The sequence below is a fragment of the Berghia stephanieae genome, chromosome 5, assembly GCF_034508935.2.
Source record: "Berghia stephanieae isolate SIO BIC M18660-M18661 chromosome 5, UCSD_Bste_1.3, whole genome shotgun sequence".
NCBI classification, from domain to species: Eukaryota; Metazoa; Mollusca; class Gastropoda; order Nudibranchia; family Aeolidiidae; genus Berghia; species Berghia stephanieae.
In genome coordinates this window covers 70,625,397-70,639,059 of record NC_088364.1, presented here as the reverse complement: position 1 = coordinate 70,639,059, position 13,663 = coordinate 70,625,397, and the positions used below count along the sequence as shown (strand labels likewise).

At 39.2% G+C, this 13,663-nt stretch overlaps 1 protein-coding gene across 1 annotated transcript; it reads right to left on the bottom strand.

Annotated features, from left to right (window-relative positions):
- Positions 1 to 6,922: 6,922 nt before the first annotated feature.
- Positions 6,923 to 7,624, bottom strand: LOC144974010 (uncharacterized). Its single transcript, XM_078916898.1, has one exon. It carries the CDS (start codon positions 7,622 to 7,624, stop codon positions 6,923 to 6,925), a length of 702 nt encoding a protein of 233 aa, XP_078773024.1.
- Between the last annotated feature and the right edge of the window lie 6,039 nt (positions 7,625 to 13,663).

The following is a 13,663-nucleotide window of genomic DNA, read 5'->3' as shown; positions in this document are numbered from 1 at the left end:
TTTCCCTTTGTCTTACTTTTTATTGAGTACTTTAATTGTAATTCTATAACTTTTTACCATCCGATTTTCTTCCTTTTTACTGGCGCTGTATGACCCAAATGTGTAGCAAGCGGCGTAAAACCCTGGGGCAAAACAAAAACAAATAAACAAGAACCTTTTCTTGTAAATAAAAAGGCGGCAAGATGGAGGGGGGGGGGGGGGTGCGGAGTGGTACAAAAGGCTAAGGGTATGATAATGTACTATGGTCAGACATCTCTTGTCTTGGAATGAGATTGCTTGGTTTTTTTTCCTGGCCCTGACCGGAGTCCTATGCTGAGAAGGAAAGTCAAATGTGTTTATTAGTTTTGGGAGATGATATTTTTCCCCTTGTAAATCATCTCTCTCTCTCTCTCTCTCTCTCTCTCTCTCTCTCTCTCTCTCTCTCTCTCTCTCTCTCTCTCTCTCTCTCTCTCTCTCTCTCTCCCCAAGTGGGTCTGCTTTGACGTGGCGGGGAAGCTTGTGTGCTTTCAACGATCCCAATGGAGCTATATCAGCGGGGACTTCGTGTACCCTGGCAGGTCTAACCAAGCCGAACAGGTCCGGGGGGGGGGGGGGGGGGGGGGGAAGAGGAGCCAGACCAAGCAAATGATTCACAGGGTAGGTGGAGCTCATTACTCTCATGGGGAAACACTTCACCTAGGAGAGGGAAAACTCTGATTTCAAACCTGGGTATGTGGAGCTCATTAGTCTCAACTGAGACAATTCACCTATGAGTATGAGAAGGAAATTATTTCAAACCTGGGTAGATGGAGCTCATCAGTCTCGGTAGACAATCGTCTAAGGGAAGGAAACCCCAGCAGAAAACCATGGGTAGACTGAGCTCACTAACTCGATAGAGTAACTAATCTAGGAGTGTATCTCCAAAATTAATCCTGGTCCTCCAAGTCGTGGGGGGGGGGGGGGGGGGGGGGAGATGCGATGGGCCAACTAACCGTCCATTTAAAAATAGCGAGTTACAGAAACCTACAACAGCAATATAACCATGAATTCAGTTCTTGGGAGATCAGGGACTCCAATCAGGAGATGAATGGAGAACTTTTGGCCGACGTCTGTTCTACAAACAACCTTGTAATTGTAATTAGCGGCACACTTTTCCCACCCGAGCGTTGCCATAAAGCTACATGGGTGTCTCCAGAGATGACCCGCTATGGCCAAACCTACCAGGGAGCTGCAGAGCTAACGAACCCTCTTTGCCCAAGAACACCCTTGACAAAAATAAAACCTCCAAGATTGTTATCACATAAAAAGGCCATCCTATTAGGAACGGGGAATGTGAGAACGCTCTGGGAGTCATGTAGATGTGATCAAACCGTGGCAGAGATGAATAGATACAATCTCACCCTTTTGGGCGTGTGTGAAGTTCGTTGGAACGGCCTTGGAGAGACAAAATTACAAACAGGAGAATACTAACTTCGCGGAAGTTGTGTGTGTTGGACCCGCGATCTCCAGTAGTCGGTGAGAGAGAGAGAGAGAGAGAGAGAGAGAGAGAGAGAGAGAGAGAGAGAGAGAGAGAGAGAGAGAGAGAGAGCTCTAGTAATGAACGACCTGAGTTTGATACGATTTTTATGGATCGTGGATAGCTCATACGGTAGAGTCACGCTCTCATCGGCCAGGCGGAGTTGTCGTACCAATAAGGTCGCGGGTTCAAACCCCCATCACCACCGCGAAATTAAAAAAAAATTCTCTATTGTCTTCTGGCACTTTTCTACTCACTTCATCTCTTGTTGTTATAAACAGGAGAAACATTGATATATTCTGGAAAAGACATTAGCGACCACTATGAAGCCTCCTTTTATCCAAAGCAGCTGCTTAATGCCCCTTGGAATGGGAACCTGTGTATGATCGTATCATTACTGCACGTTTCTCTTCTCGTTTCCAGGTGTCCATATTCACGTGCTATGACCCCCCCCCCCCCCCCCCCCCCCTTTTTTTTTCCCCCACAAACACAGCAGAGGAAGAGGTTAAAGACAACTTCTATGCCCACCTACAGGAGTGGTAGATAAGATCCCAAATAGAGATATGTTAATACTCATGGGGGATATTGGTGCCAAGGTTGGAGGCACAAATGTAGATAGCAAGAAATGGGAAAGCAGCGGCCAGATGAATGGGAATGGAGAACTTTTGGCCGACGTCTGTTCTACAAACAACCTTGTAATTGGCGGCACACTTTTCCCACACAAGCGTTGCCATAAAGCTACATGGGTGTCTCCAGATCATCAGACAGAAAACAAAATAAATCATGTCATTGTGAGACAACGGTACATTTATATATATATATATATTATATATATATATATATATATATATATATATATATATATATATATATATAAAGAGAGAGAGAGGGGAGACACACACACACAGCGAGAGAGAGAGAGAGAGAGAGAGAGAGGGGGGGGGAGACACTCACACACAGCGAGAGAGAGGAGACACACACACACACACACACACACACACAGCGAGAGAGAGAGAGCATAAAACTAGAATTTTTCACTTTCCAACCAAATGGCTACGTTTCTAGAAAAAAATCACATGTATAATGTTACGTCATATGTACAAATAGTACCCTTCATCGATATGAATCTCGATCAATATGAAAATATTGTGTGTTATGGGTTGTGTTTGAAACAGAGAACTGTAATCGTATTTTGACAACAGAGAGATGTCAGATGCAATCAAATTCACACAAGACTTAAAGCAATAATGGTGAGACGTGTGGACATCGAGGCGTTGGAACGAAAGAAAGCCACACATCCCAGTCAAGTTGTGTGATCAACCCTGTTCCAGGGGAGACCAGTTTCAGCACCCATCTCAGATCACCAATGGGCACCATCTATATTACATTTCCATGTGCTCGAGGTCATTGGTCACATTGCAAAGTGTGCTCAAAATGACCCACATAGTGAAAAGTGTTCACGATTTGAGAAATATCCAACGCTACAATTGGTCATTTTGTTCAGCATGACTCATGGGTATGTTTACAACTTTCATAAACAAAGCAGCGTGTTTAGATGCATTGAGAATGTCCAATCGTTGCACAGCAACAAATCATGTGATTGGTGACTAGGTTGGACGAAAACATGAATAGAGATCGCTCCCATTCGCATGGATGGTATTATTCGTGATCATTACCACATTAAGCAGATGGACAACAGTGCTGAGATAGAGGTATCACAAGAACGTGTTCACCACATGATCACCCACTTTCTGGGGCTAAAGAAAAGTCTCTGTATGATGGGTGCCAAGAATGCTGGCACCGGAACTGAAGGGCCAACAAGTGCAGACGTGTAAACAGACGTTAACACAATATAAACAAGGCGACAAAGTATTCGTCTGTCAAATAATCACTGGAGATTAATCTTACTTACTTACTTACTTACTTAATCCTCTTCGGGCCTTGAGGCACATAGGGCATCCACCAGACATCTCCATTTTTTGCGATCGGCTGCTTTTGCGGTGGCTGTATTCCAGGACAGGCCTGCTTCTTTTAATTCTTTCTCCATGGTCCCTCGCCAGGTTTCTTTGGGTCTTTCCCGCTTTCTCTTCCCATCTGCTGTCCAGTACAAGGCTGTCTTGGGAAGTGACCAAGGCTACCACACACTCAGGCAGATTCCCTCGCGTATTGCTGACTGCGGTATAGGCCATCCGGTATTGCGTGTTCATTACGTGGCTGTATGTGTATGTGTAGCGCGAGATTCAATATGCTATTCATTCAACAGTTCCATGCTTATCGTGTTGCGTCTGTTTGTTTTAAACAATTAAAGTTTAATTCATGGATTACCATCATAGATGTGGATTATAATATTGTGTTCAAGTACAAGTCTTCAAACCACTTCGGGGATTAGTTCTACATTAATACTTTGTTCGATTTATTTATTAATTGTAAACAGGAATAATGGCATTGTGATTCGTTCGCTTGTTTCACTAGGCATTCTTTATGAACAGTAATGGCGTGGTGCTTGTGATTATGTGTCGGTTCAAGATTTGATTGACCTGTGTGTTGCTTTGTTTTAGTTTTAAATTGGTTCTCTCGTATAAATTATTGGACGTACATCGAATTATTTGTTTTTTAAAAAGTTTTAAATAACTAATAATAACATGGCTATTCAGACACATTTCTTTATCCTCATCTATATCCTTATCCAGACTTGGGGGTGATATCTGTATCTCTAGTGATAGAAGTAATATAATAGTATGAATAAGATATTACAATACCTTAACAGCTTGCGGATCATTGTTTAATAAATTCTGTCATTGAAATGTAGCTACTGAGTGCCGGATTCAAGCGTAGATTATACTTTGTAGTTTGTTTGTTTGTTTGTTTTTTAATTTTAAAGTAAAGACACGGATAATGACGAGAAAGTGTTCTGTGTTCGGTTGCAAAGGCGGCTATGCAAGTTGTCCTAAAAAAGTGACTGTGTATGGATTTCCTCATGATCCTGATGAAAGGATTAAATGGATTAGGAGCTTGCCGAATAAAAATATAACCATTGAGCAGGTGACGAAATACATGGGTGTGTGTGAAATCCATTTTAACAAATCTGACCCTATGAAAAAAGCCGGGAAGTATATGATACCTATAGTTCCCCCTTCACGATTTTGTAAAATAGATGAGAACGACGACTTTGATGAAAGTGTTTGTTCTAAAGTTCCACCCTCTTGTTGTCCAACACCCAAATCAAAATTAAGGTCAACTGTTTAAATCGTCTGCAGCCTCTAGGGCAGTACATGTAGGTGAATTTGAAAAATACAAAGACATGTATGCTTTTAAATCTGACACTTTTAAATGTGATGTTGAGGAATTGTTTAGAGAACGGGGAGGTACGCTGGCATGGGGTAAAGATGACACCTCTTTTGTTTATTTGAGTGAAAAAAAGGAATGGACCAATTCATGAGTGTACTGTGTATTTCACAATAATCGTTGATGGTGACCGTATTATCGCGGTGAAGTATGAAGCCTATCAAGAAGTTAGACGTATATATAATGCTGCGTTGAATAAGGATACGTTGACAGACTGGACTCAATTGAATGAGTTAGTTCGCTATATATTTGCACCATCAGATAGTGATAAAGAAGACAAAAAATTCTCTTATGTTAAGCGACAAATTGAGTTATTGAATTCACCAAAAAACAACAGGATTTATGATGTTGATGATTTCTGCCAAGCGTTTTCTTGGTACACAATTTCGCGGTCATTGTATCAAAAATTAAGAGGGGTTCTACAGCTCCCTTCTGTCACAACTCTTCAGAGAATAACTCATCATCTAGTCAGCTGATCCTGCGTAGGACGTTGCTTCCCGAACTTTCTTGCGAAACAGATTACGGTTTTCCGCCAGTCTACTTGCTTGAGTTGCTGTCATTCCCAGCCATTCACATATATCCTGTTCCCAGCTTCTTGTTGGTCTACCTCTTCCTCTCTTGCCGTCTACCCTTGTCTGCAGAATGTGCTTTTCTAATGATTCGTGGCGAGTCGTGTGGCCAAAATAGTTTAGTTTCAATTTCTTTACAGTTTGAAGAAGAATTGGTGATTTTATTCCGATCCTTCTCAGGACTTCTTTGTTTGTTTGTTTTTCAGTCCATGATATTCTGAGTATTTTTCTGTAGCATGCCATTTCAAAAGCTGTGATCTTTGTGCTCTCTGCTTTGCTGATAGTCCATGCTTCGCATCCATATGTTGCAGTTGGGAAAACAACACTTTTGAGGATTTTGATTTTTGTTTGAATGCACTGCCCTTTCCAGATATTATTCATCTTTTCTAGCTTTGATCTTGCCATTGCTAGTCTCCTCCTGATCTCTGGGGCCGATTTCCCGTTGTACTCAATCCTGGCTCCAAGATATTCAAAATTCTTTACTCTTTCTATTTCTTCTCCATTGATTTTTATGATGGCATCTGTTTTGCATTTGTCAGTATTCATGATTTTGGTCTTCTTTATATTCAGCTTAAGGCCTTTGGTCTCGCTATGTTCCTTTACAGATGTTATTAGATTCTCTAGTCCCCCCGGTGTTGTGGACAATAGTGCAGTGTCGTCTGCGTACCTCAGATCTTTTATGGGTAGACCTTGCATTTTAGGTTCGTTGTAATTACTTCTCCTGACATCGTTTTCCACATCTCGCATTATACTTTCAGTGTAAATGCTGAACAAATGGGGTGATAGAATACATCCCTGTCTTACTCCTTTTGTAACTTTGAACCATTCTGTTGTTCCGCTTTCTAGTTGTACCGCTGATTGTTGGTTCTCATAGAGGGATCTTATCAGGTTTCTAATTCTAGGATCAAAGTTCATCTCCAGGAGAGTTTCCCATAGTTTCTCATGATTAACACAATCAAAAGCTTTCGAATAGTCTATAAAACAAGTGTGGAGGCCAGAATTTACTTCTCGATGCTTCTGAATAATTTGACGCAAATTGAATATGTGGTCTCTTGTCCCTCTGTTTTTTCTAAAACCTGCCTGGGTGTTACTGACTTCTTCTTCCAGTTTACGTTCAATCCTGTTCATGATAATTTTTAGAAGGATTTTGCTTGCATGACTGATGAGTGATATTGTTCGGTAGTTGGAGCATAGTTGTAAGTCTCCTTTCTTAGGCAATGGTATAAAAATTGCTCTCCTCCAATCTGAGGGCCAAATTTCTTTCTCCCAAATTTTCGTACAAAGTCTTAGATATACTTCAACTCCTTCATCTTCGCTTGCTTTTATCATCTCAGCTTGAATGTTGTCACAACCTGGACTTTTCCCATCTTTAAGTGATTTAATTGCCCATTCTATTTCAGATTTTAGAGGTGGTAAGCTAGATTCTTCGTTTTCATTTTGCATGTTGTTTTGCAAAGGTTGGATTTCGTTTATTTGGTCTTCTGTGTACATATCTTCACAATATCTTTTCCACCTATGTTGCTATGTCTTCTGCTTCTGTGAGGGGTTTACCTTGCTCATCTTTTATCACCCCTATTCGTGATTGAAAACTTTTTGTGATGGTTTTTATTTCATCATACATTTCCCTGGTCTTGTTTTCTCTCTGAAGGTCTTCTATTTTTCTGCATTTTCTCATGAGATATTCTTTCTTATCCGTTCTGCACAGCTTTTTCACTTCCTTAGCTATCTCTTTGTATACATTGCTATGAGTGCCATGAGTCGTCTTTGCGTCTTTCCTCTCTTTGATTTTGTTTAGTGTATTTTCACTCATCCATGGTTGTTTTTTGCCCCGTTTTTTAGGAAGGTGTTTTTCAGCGGATTCCAAGTATATTTTCCTTGTCTCATTTGCGATCTCATCCGGTTCCTTTTCCTCGATATCTTGAAGTAGCAGTTGGAAACGATTCTTTACTTCAATCGCAAATTCTTCATTGATACTGTCAACTTCGTATCTAATAGGTCTTGTAATTTTTTTCTTCATTTTAAGCTTCAGTTTCAGTTTTGATATCAAAAGTTCGTGGTCTGTGTCACAGTCTGCTTTTGGTTTGGTCGTGACGTCTTGAATTATGGTGTTCCATCTTTTTTCAATCATGATGTAATCAATTTGGTTTTTTGTTCTTCCATCTGGCGATGTCCACGTAAATAGTCTTCTTGGATGTTTTTTGAACATGGTGTTCATAGAGAATAACTAGGACAGCAAAAAACCTTGACAATGATACGTTGTTCAAAGCATTTTTTGAAAATCAGGTCGAAAGAGGCAGAGGATGTGTTTTGATAATTGATGAAATATACGTCAAAGCTTCTCTCTCATACTCAGGTATTAAATCTTTAACAAAAATAATCTAAAATAATTACGTGCAATATTGGTTATGACAATAACGTTCAGTAAAGGTTGAGAGAATAATGTTAAAAAAACAAGTCATAACTTATTTCGGAATACACAGGAATTGTAAAGTGATCTAATTACATAACATAACATAACATAAAATAAGCGGCATCGTCTTCAAATTACCATTGTCAAAAATAAGTTTACATTCACATTTTGTTACATTGAGGATCCTGTGGTCGAGCTAAACTGCGATTGGGTCGCTGTGTTTTAATAAGATATAGTGGAAAGTACTCTGGATATCCGAGCGGCCTATCATGAGGATTGCAAACAATTACTGCAGTCCAATTAACGCCACAGAAACTGAGATAAACTTTGACCCTTTTAAATAAAATATTCTCTCAACGTTTACTGAAATTTATTGTCATAATCAACATATTATGCCTGACATTAGAATTACACATTTGTGTAATGAAGAGAACAAAATTGACTTAGCATTAATTCAATAGACAACCTTGCCTGAAATTAAACATTTTGGTCAGTAAAATCGAGTCTTACTGTAATAGATCTAATTAATGTCTTTATTTTTTAATTATTATATTTATTTCCAAATAGGTGGTGTGTTGTTTGGCTATGCAGCTGATCAAAAAGACAAACTAGCAAATACACTATTATGCATCATGGTGAAATGCTTATTTACTCACAAACGTTTTTTAGCTAGATTAATTCCATGCCATGCTTTGACTGCGGATTTTCAGTTTGAATGCATTAAAACTGTTTTATTACAACTTAGTTCTTGTGGTGCTAATGTTATTAGCATCATATGTGACAACAACAGAGTCAATCAATGCTGTTTTAGGAAATTCACTCCCCACTCACATGAAAAACCCTGGAAAGTAAAATCACCAGTCGACAATGACAAAACAATATTTCTAATGTATGACTCTGTGCATTTACTTAAAAACATCAGAAACAACTGGGTGACTGAAAAATTGAAGCGTTTTGAATTTTCGGATTCTGGCGGAACGAGAACTGCTTGTTGGGGCGACCTCGTGGAGTTTTACAATCACGAATCGAAAGGTATTGTAAAGCTTTCAAAATTAACCAAGTCATCGGTGTACCCTTCAAGCATCGAAAAGCAAAAAGTGGGACTTGTTTTGAATGTTTTTAGTGAAGCAACCAGTGCAGCTCTGAAAACATCGGAGTCTAAAAATGAATCCTGGTTGTCTACGGCTTTATTTATTGATAAAGTTGTTTCTTTGTGGAAGGTATTAAATTGTAAAAGTATTCGGCATGCTAAACGCCAACAAGACGTTCATTCACTCATCGTAGATAATGGCTCCGATCAGAACGATGCCTTCTCTCTGTTAGGAAAGTGGGTATCCAACGAATATCTGCCTCAACCCCCGAGAGGACCCAGAATAAAATCCTTGACCAAAGACACAGCCAATGCCTTATCGTGGACTTGTGGTTGTTTGCGCGACCTTTGTAGTTATTTGTTAAATGACACTGGTCCATTCAAACATGACTATGTCTGTCTTGGATTTTACCAACAAGAGGACTTAGAAAACCATTTTGGCCATTTTCGAATGGCTGCTGGTTGCAATTTTTATGTAACAACTCGTGAAGTATTGCAAACTCACAACCTGGACAGAGCCAAAATGATGCTCCGCTATTGCGAGCAGATTAATTTTTGTAATGATGATGGGCACCAATGTGGCATTTGCAACAGACGTTTGACAGACGCCGTACTTATACTAGTTGATGAGATGGCAACCATTGTTCACACTATAAGTCATGACGAAAAGTTGTCTTTATTCTATATTGCTGGATATGTTGCTTTTAAGTATGAGCATTTACGTGGTGTGAAAGATGAGTTTGATGGGGAGGTGACGTCTTACTTGGAAACACTTGACAGAGGAAACCTGCAGTATCCAGCTGTGGATTGTTATAATCTGACACTACTGGCATATATTTACTTCATCAAAACACCTGAGCAACTATGCAGAGTGAGATTTGTAAATATTGTGAAACAATTTCCAGCAATGTTCCACTTGAATGTTGATGTTTCTAACGATCCACTCATGAGGTTATGCAACATATTCATGAAAAGGTTTAGCAAGGAGAACATAAAGGAATCCACAGAACACATAAAGAGAAAAATTGTCAAGCTGTCCTCTCAGTCACAATGAGTAAGTACATGTTAAATATGCGGCCATATGCCATTTATAAATCAAAATTTGCTCCCTTAATAGCACCATATGAACCCTGGTTTCTATCATCACTTCATTTTTTTAAACTCCCTTTTCTTTCTGTCTTTCTACTTCTTTTTAGTCCTCTTTTTCAACCCCCCCCCCTCCCCCCACGCACACACACACACACACACACACACACACACATTCACACACTCGAAGAGAGGGAAAGTGAGAGAGAGAGAGAGAGAGAGAGAGAGAGAGAGAGAGAGAGAGAGGGGGGGGGGTGGCATGCTTTGACATATTTGACCTTTATGTATGACTTAAATAAAACTCATATCAATCATTTCATTTCATCGGTTAATCCATCAATTGCCTTATTCAGCATTCCAAAATAATCTTGAGCATTGTTATCATCATCATCGTCAATTCCTCCTCCTCCCCCCCCCCCCCCCCCATTTAGTTGATTTAATGTTTTTTTATTAGTACATCCTCTGTAATAAGTAATTTGTATTGATTCTTGTCTAATTACAGTAATACGATTATGTCGAAGACAACGAGAAAGTATGTTTTGATTTGTATTCTTTATAGTCAATCTGCTTGAAAATGACCCCTCTCTCTCTCTCTCTCTCTCTCTCTCTCTCTCTCTCTCTCTCTCTCTCTCTCTCTCTCTCTCTTTCTTTCTTTCTTTCTTTCTTTCTTTGTCTGTCTATCTGTGCGCGCGTGTATGTGTGCGTGTCTGTACGTCTGCCTCGATCTCTTCCATCTATCTATATTACTCACCTCTCTTTTACTTTACTTCTCTTTGAAGACTTGATATTCTTAACATAATACGTTGCGAAAGTAAATACAAAGACATTGTGCACTCTCTTATAGAACCCCCCCCCCCCCCCGCCCCCAACCCCAACACACAGACCATAATTAAATAATGCAGTTGAATCTAACACAATGCCGGGATTACGATGATCCATGCTTGTAAATTTGATGTGTAGCTGCGTGTGGGCCGTGCAAAGCAATGGCCTACACACTCGGCTGTGGCGAGCGGGTGAATCTGCCCGGTGTGAGTGCCCTGGAAGTGACCCTTTTTCCATTCTGGCCACATGACCCAGCCAACGTCATCTTCTTCTTTTTATTTTTGCTTTCAATGCTAGTGCAGTCAGCTTTCTTTAATAGATCCACTGTTTTTATTTTTGTAGTAATAAATTTTTGTAATAAATGAAAAATTCTTTCTAAACACTTGTTCTGAAAGGCTTCTAGTTTCTATATTAAGGAGGATGTCATTTTCCAGCTTTCACTTCCATAAAGCAGTACACTTAAAACATTGCTCTTGTATATTTTCAGCTTTGTCTTTCTCATTATTTGCTTTGATTTCCAAAAGTTTTTCAGCATGCCGAAAGCCTGGTTTGCCTTTTGAATTCTGTGCTTGATATCGTGTTCTGCATTTCCGTCGTCTGTTATTTTGGATCCGAGGTAGGAGAACTCTGTTACCTCTTCAATTATATGTTCATCTATCCTAATTTCACTGCCATGTTTTGGGTTCACCCTAATGTACACAGTCTTATCGAAATTTATTTTCAGTCCAATTTTCGAGGCGTTCTTGTGTAGTACGTTTAGTTTCTCTGAGGCGTCTGTGTGTGTACTGGAAACTAACGCGATATCATCTGCGTAGTCTATATCTTCCAGAAAGGATGTCAGTGTCCAGCGAATGCATTTCTTCTTACCATCTAAGTGTCCTAAGTATTTTTCACGAGCCAGTCTAGAGCCAGGATAAACAGAAGCGGGGAGAGTATGCAGCCTTGTTTTACACCAATTGTTACATTAAAGCTGTCTGTTAAATTGTTACCACAGATCACTTGGCATTGGTAGTTGCAGTACATTGCTTTTATTAAGTTGACTATCTTCATCGGTATACCGTAATGGCGGAGTATTTTCCACAGGGACTCTCTGTGTAAGCTGTCAAAGGCTTTTTCAAAATCGACAAAAATGGTGTAGAGGGTGCTGTTCCATTCAATGCTTTGCTCCAGGATTTGTCTCAGGGTAAATATGTGGTCACTACATGACTTCCCTTTTCTGAACCCTGCCTGCTCTTTTCTAAGAATGTTTTCAATGTGAAGTGAGATTCTTTTCAGAAGGATTCTATTAAAAATTTTGCTCGTTACGGACAGGAGTGTGATTCCACGCCAGTTAGCACAATTTCCCAGGTCTCCTTTCTTGGCTATTTTATGGATGATGCCTTTCTGCCAATCCTCTGGTATTTCTTCCTTTTCCCAAATGTTGGTGAACAATTTACTGAGAATTTTGGACATTTCTTGCAAGTTCGATTTAAGCATTTCCGCACTGATTTTGTCAATACCTGGGGCCTTGCCATTTTGTTGTTGTTGTATTGCCTCGTGCACCTCATGCTCAGTGATTGGACCAAGATTACGTCCATTTCTGCTTCTGGGATATCTGTGTAAGAAGATGGGTCTGGTCTGTTCAGAAGGTTTGCGAAATATCCTCTCCATCTTTCAATTTTCCCCTTTTCGTCTGTGATGACACTACCATCTTGGGATTGTAATGGTTTCTCTTTACCATAACTTCTGTTTCCTGAGAGCTTTTTTGTGATTTTGTATAGAGTTTGTGCGTCTTGTCTTACAGCTGCATTTTCTGCTTCAGTTGCTAAATTTTCTGCAAAATCTCTTTTGTCTTTCCTTGTGGATTTTTTCACTTCTTTATCCTTCAATGAGTATTCACTGGATAGCCTTTCTTTCAGTCGGGGGATTTAGCGTTCAAGAGGTTTAGTTTGATCGATTTTCTTTGGTTAATGAGCTCCCATGACCTTGCTGATATCCAATTCTCTGTATTGGATTTATTGTGTCCTAAGTGTTCAGTGGCACTTTCCTGCATGATGTGGTTGAAATCTTGGATTGTCATGTTTGTAATATCTTGTATTGCACTGAATTTGTTTCTTACTGAGATATTGAAATTATTTTGGATATCTGGGATTTTCAATTTATTGGTGTTGAAACGCTTCTTCTTCTGTTTTGCTATTTTTGTTTTCATCAATTTAGTAGAGATTTTGGCTGTGACAAGATGGTGGTCACTTCCAATGTCTGCCAATCGTCTGATTCTGACATCGTTTAAGCTGCTCTTCCATTTTCTGTTGATAATTATATGGTCTATCTGACTTTCTGTTTTTCCATCTGGTGATTTCCAGGTCAATTTGTGTATGCGTGGGACGAAAGTTCCACCAATAAATAATTAATCTTAGTTTCATATATTGACCTTGAATTGAAACAACAGTCAATTGAATGTATTTATAAGACCGTTCCATCCCATAAAAATTTTAAAGTTTTTGTGTCTGAAAAAATACAATAAACAATATGCTTACTATCTTTCTTCGTATGGCCAAAAATAAGTTTCTTAAAGCATTTTACTCGCTTATCATTGAACATTCTTAAGTTATATAGACGATTTATGTTGGGCTCCGAAATGATTGCAAACTCGAGACATAAATTAGCAAATAAAGATAAATCTATCACTGTCAAGACCATCAAAACTTCTGTAAATAATTCCAAACATTCTGTTGTATCGATTAACAAAATTATTTATACGAGTATTGAAATTTAAATATCAAAGATTTATTACATCATTATCTTTTTCACAATATTTTTTTACACTAAACTACTGTCATAATATAGATTTTGTCTATGAGCAAAAT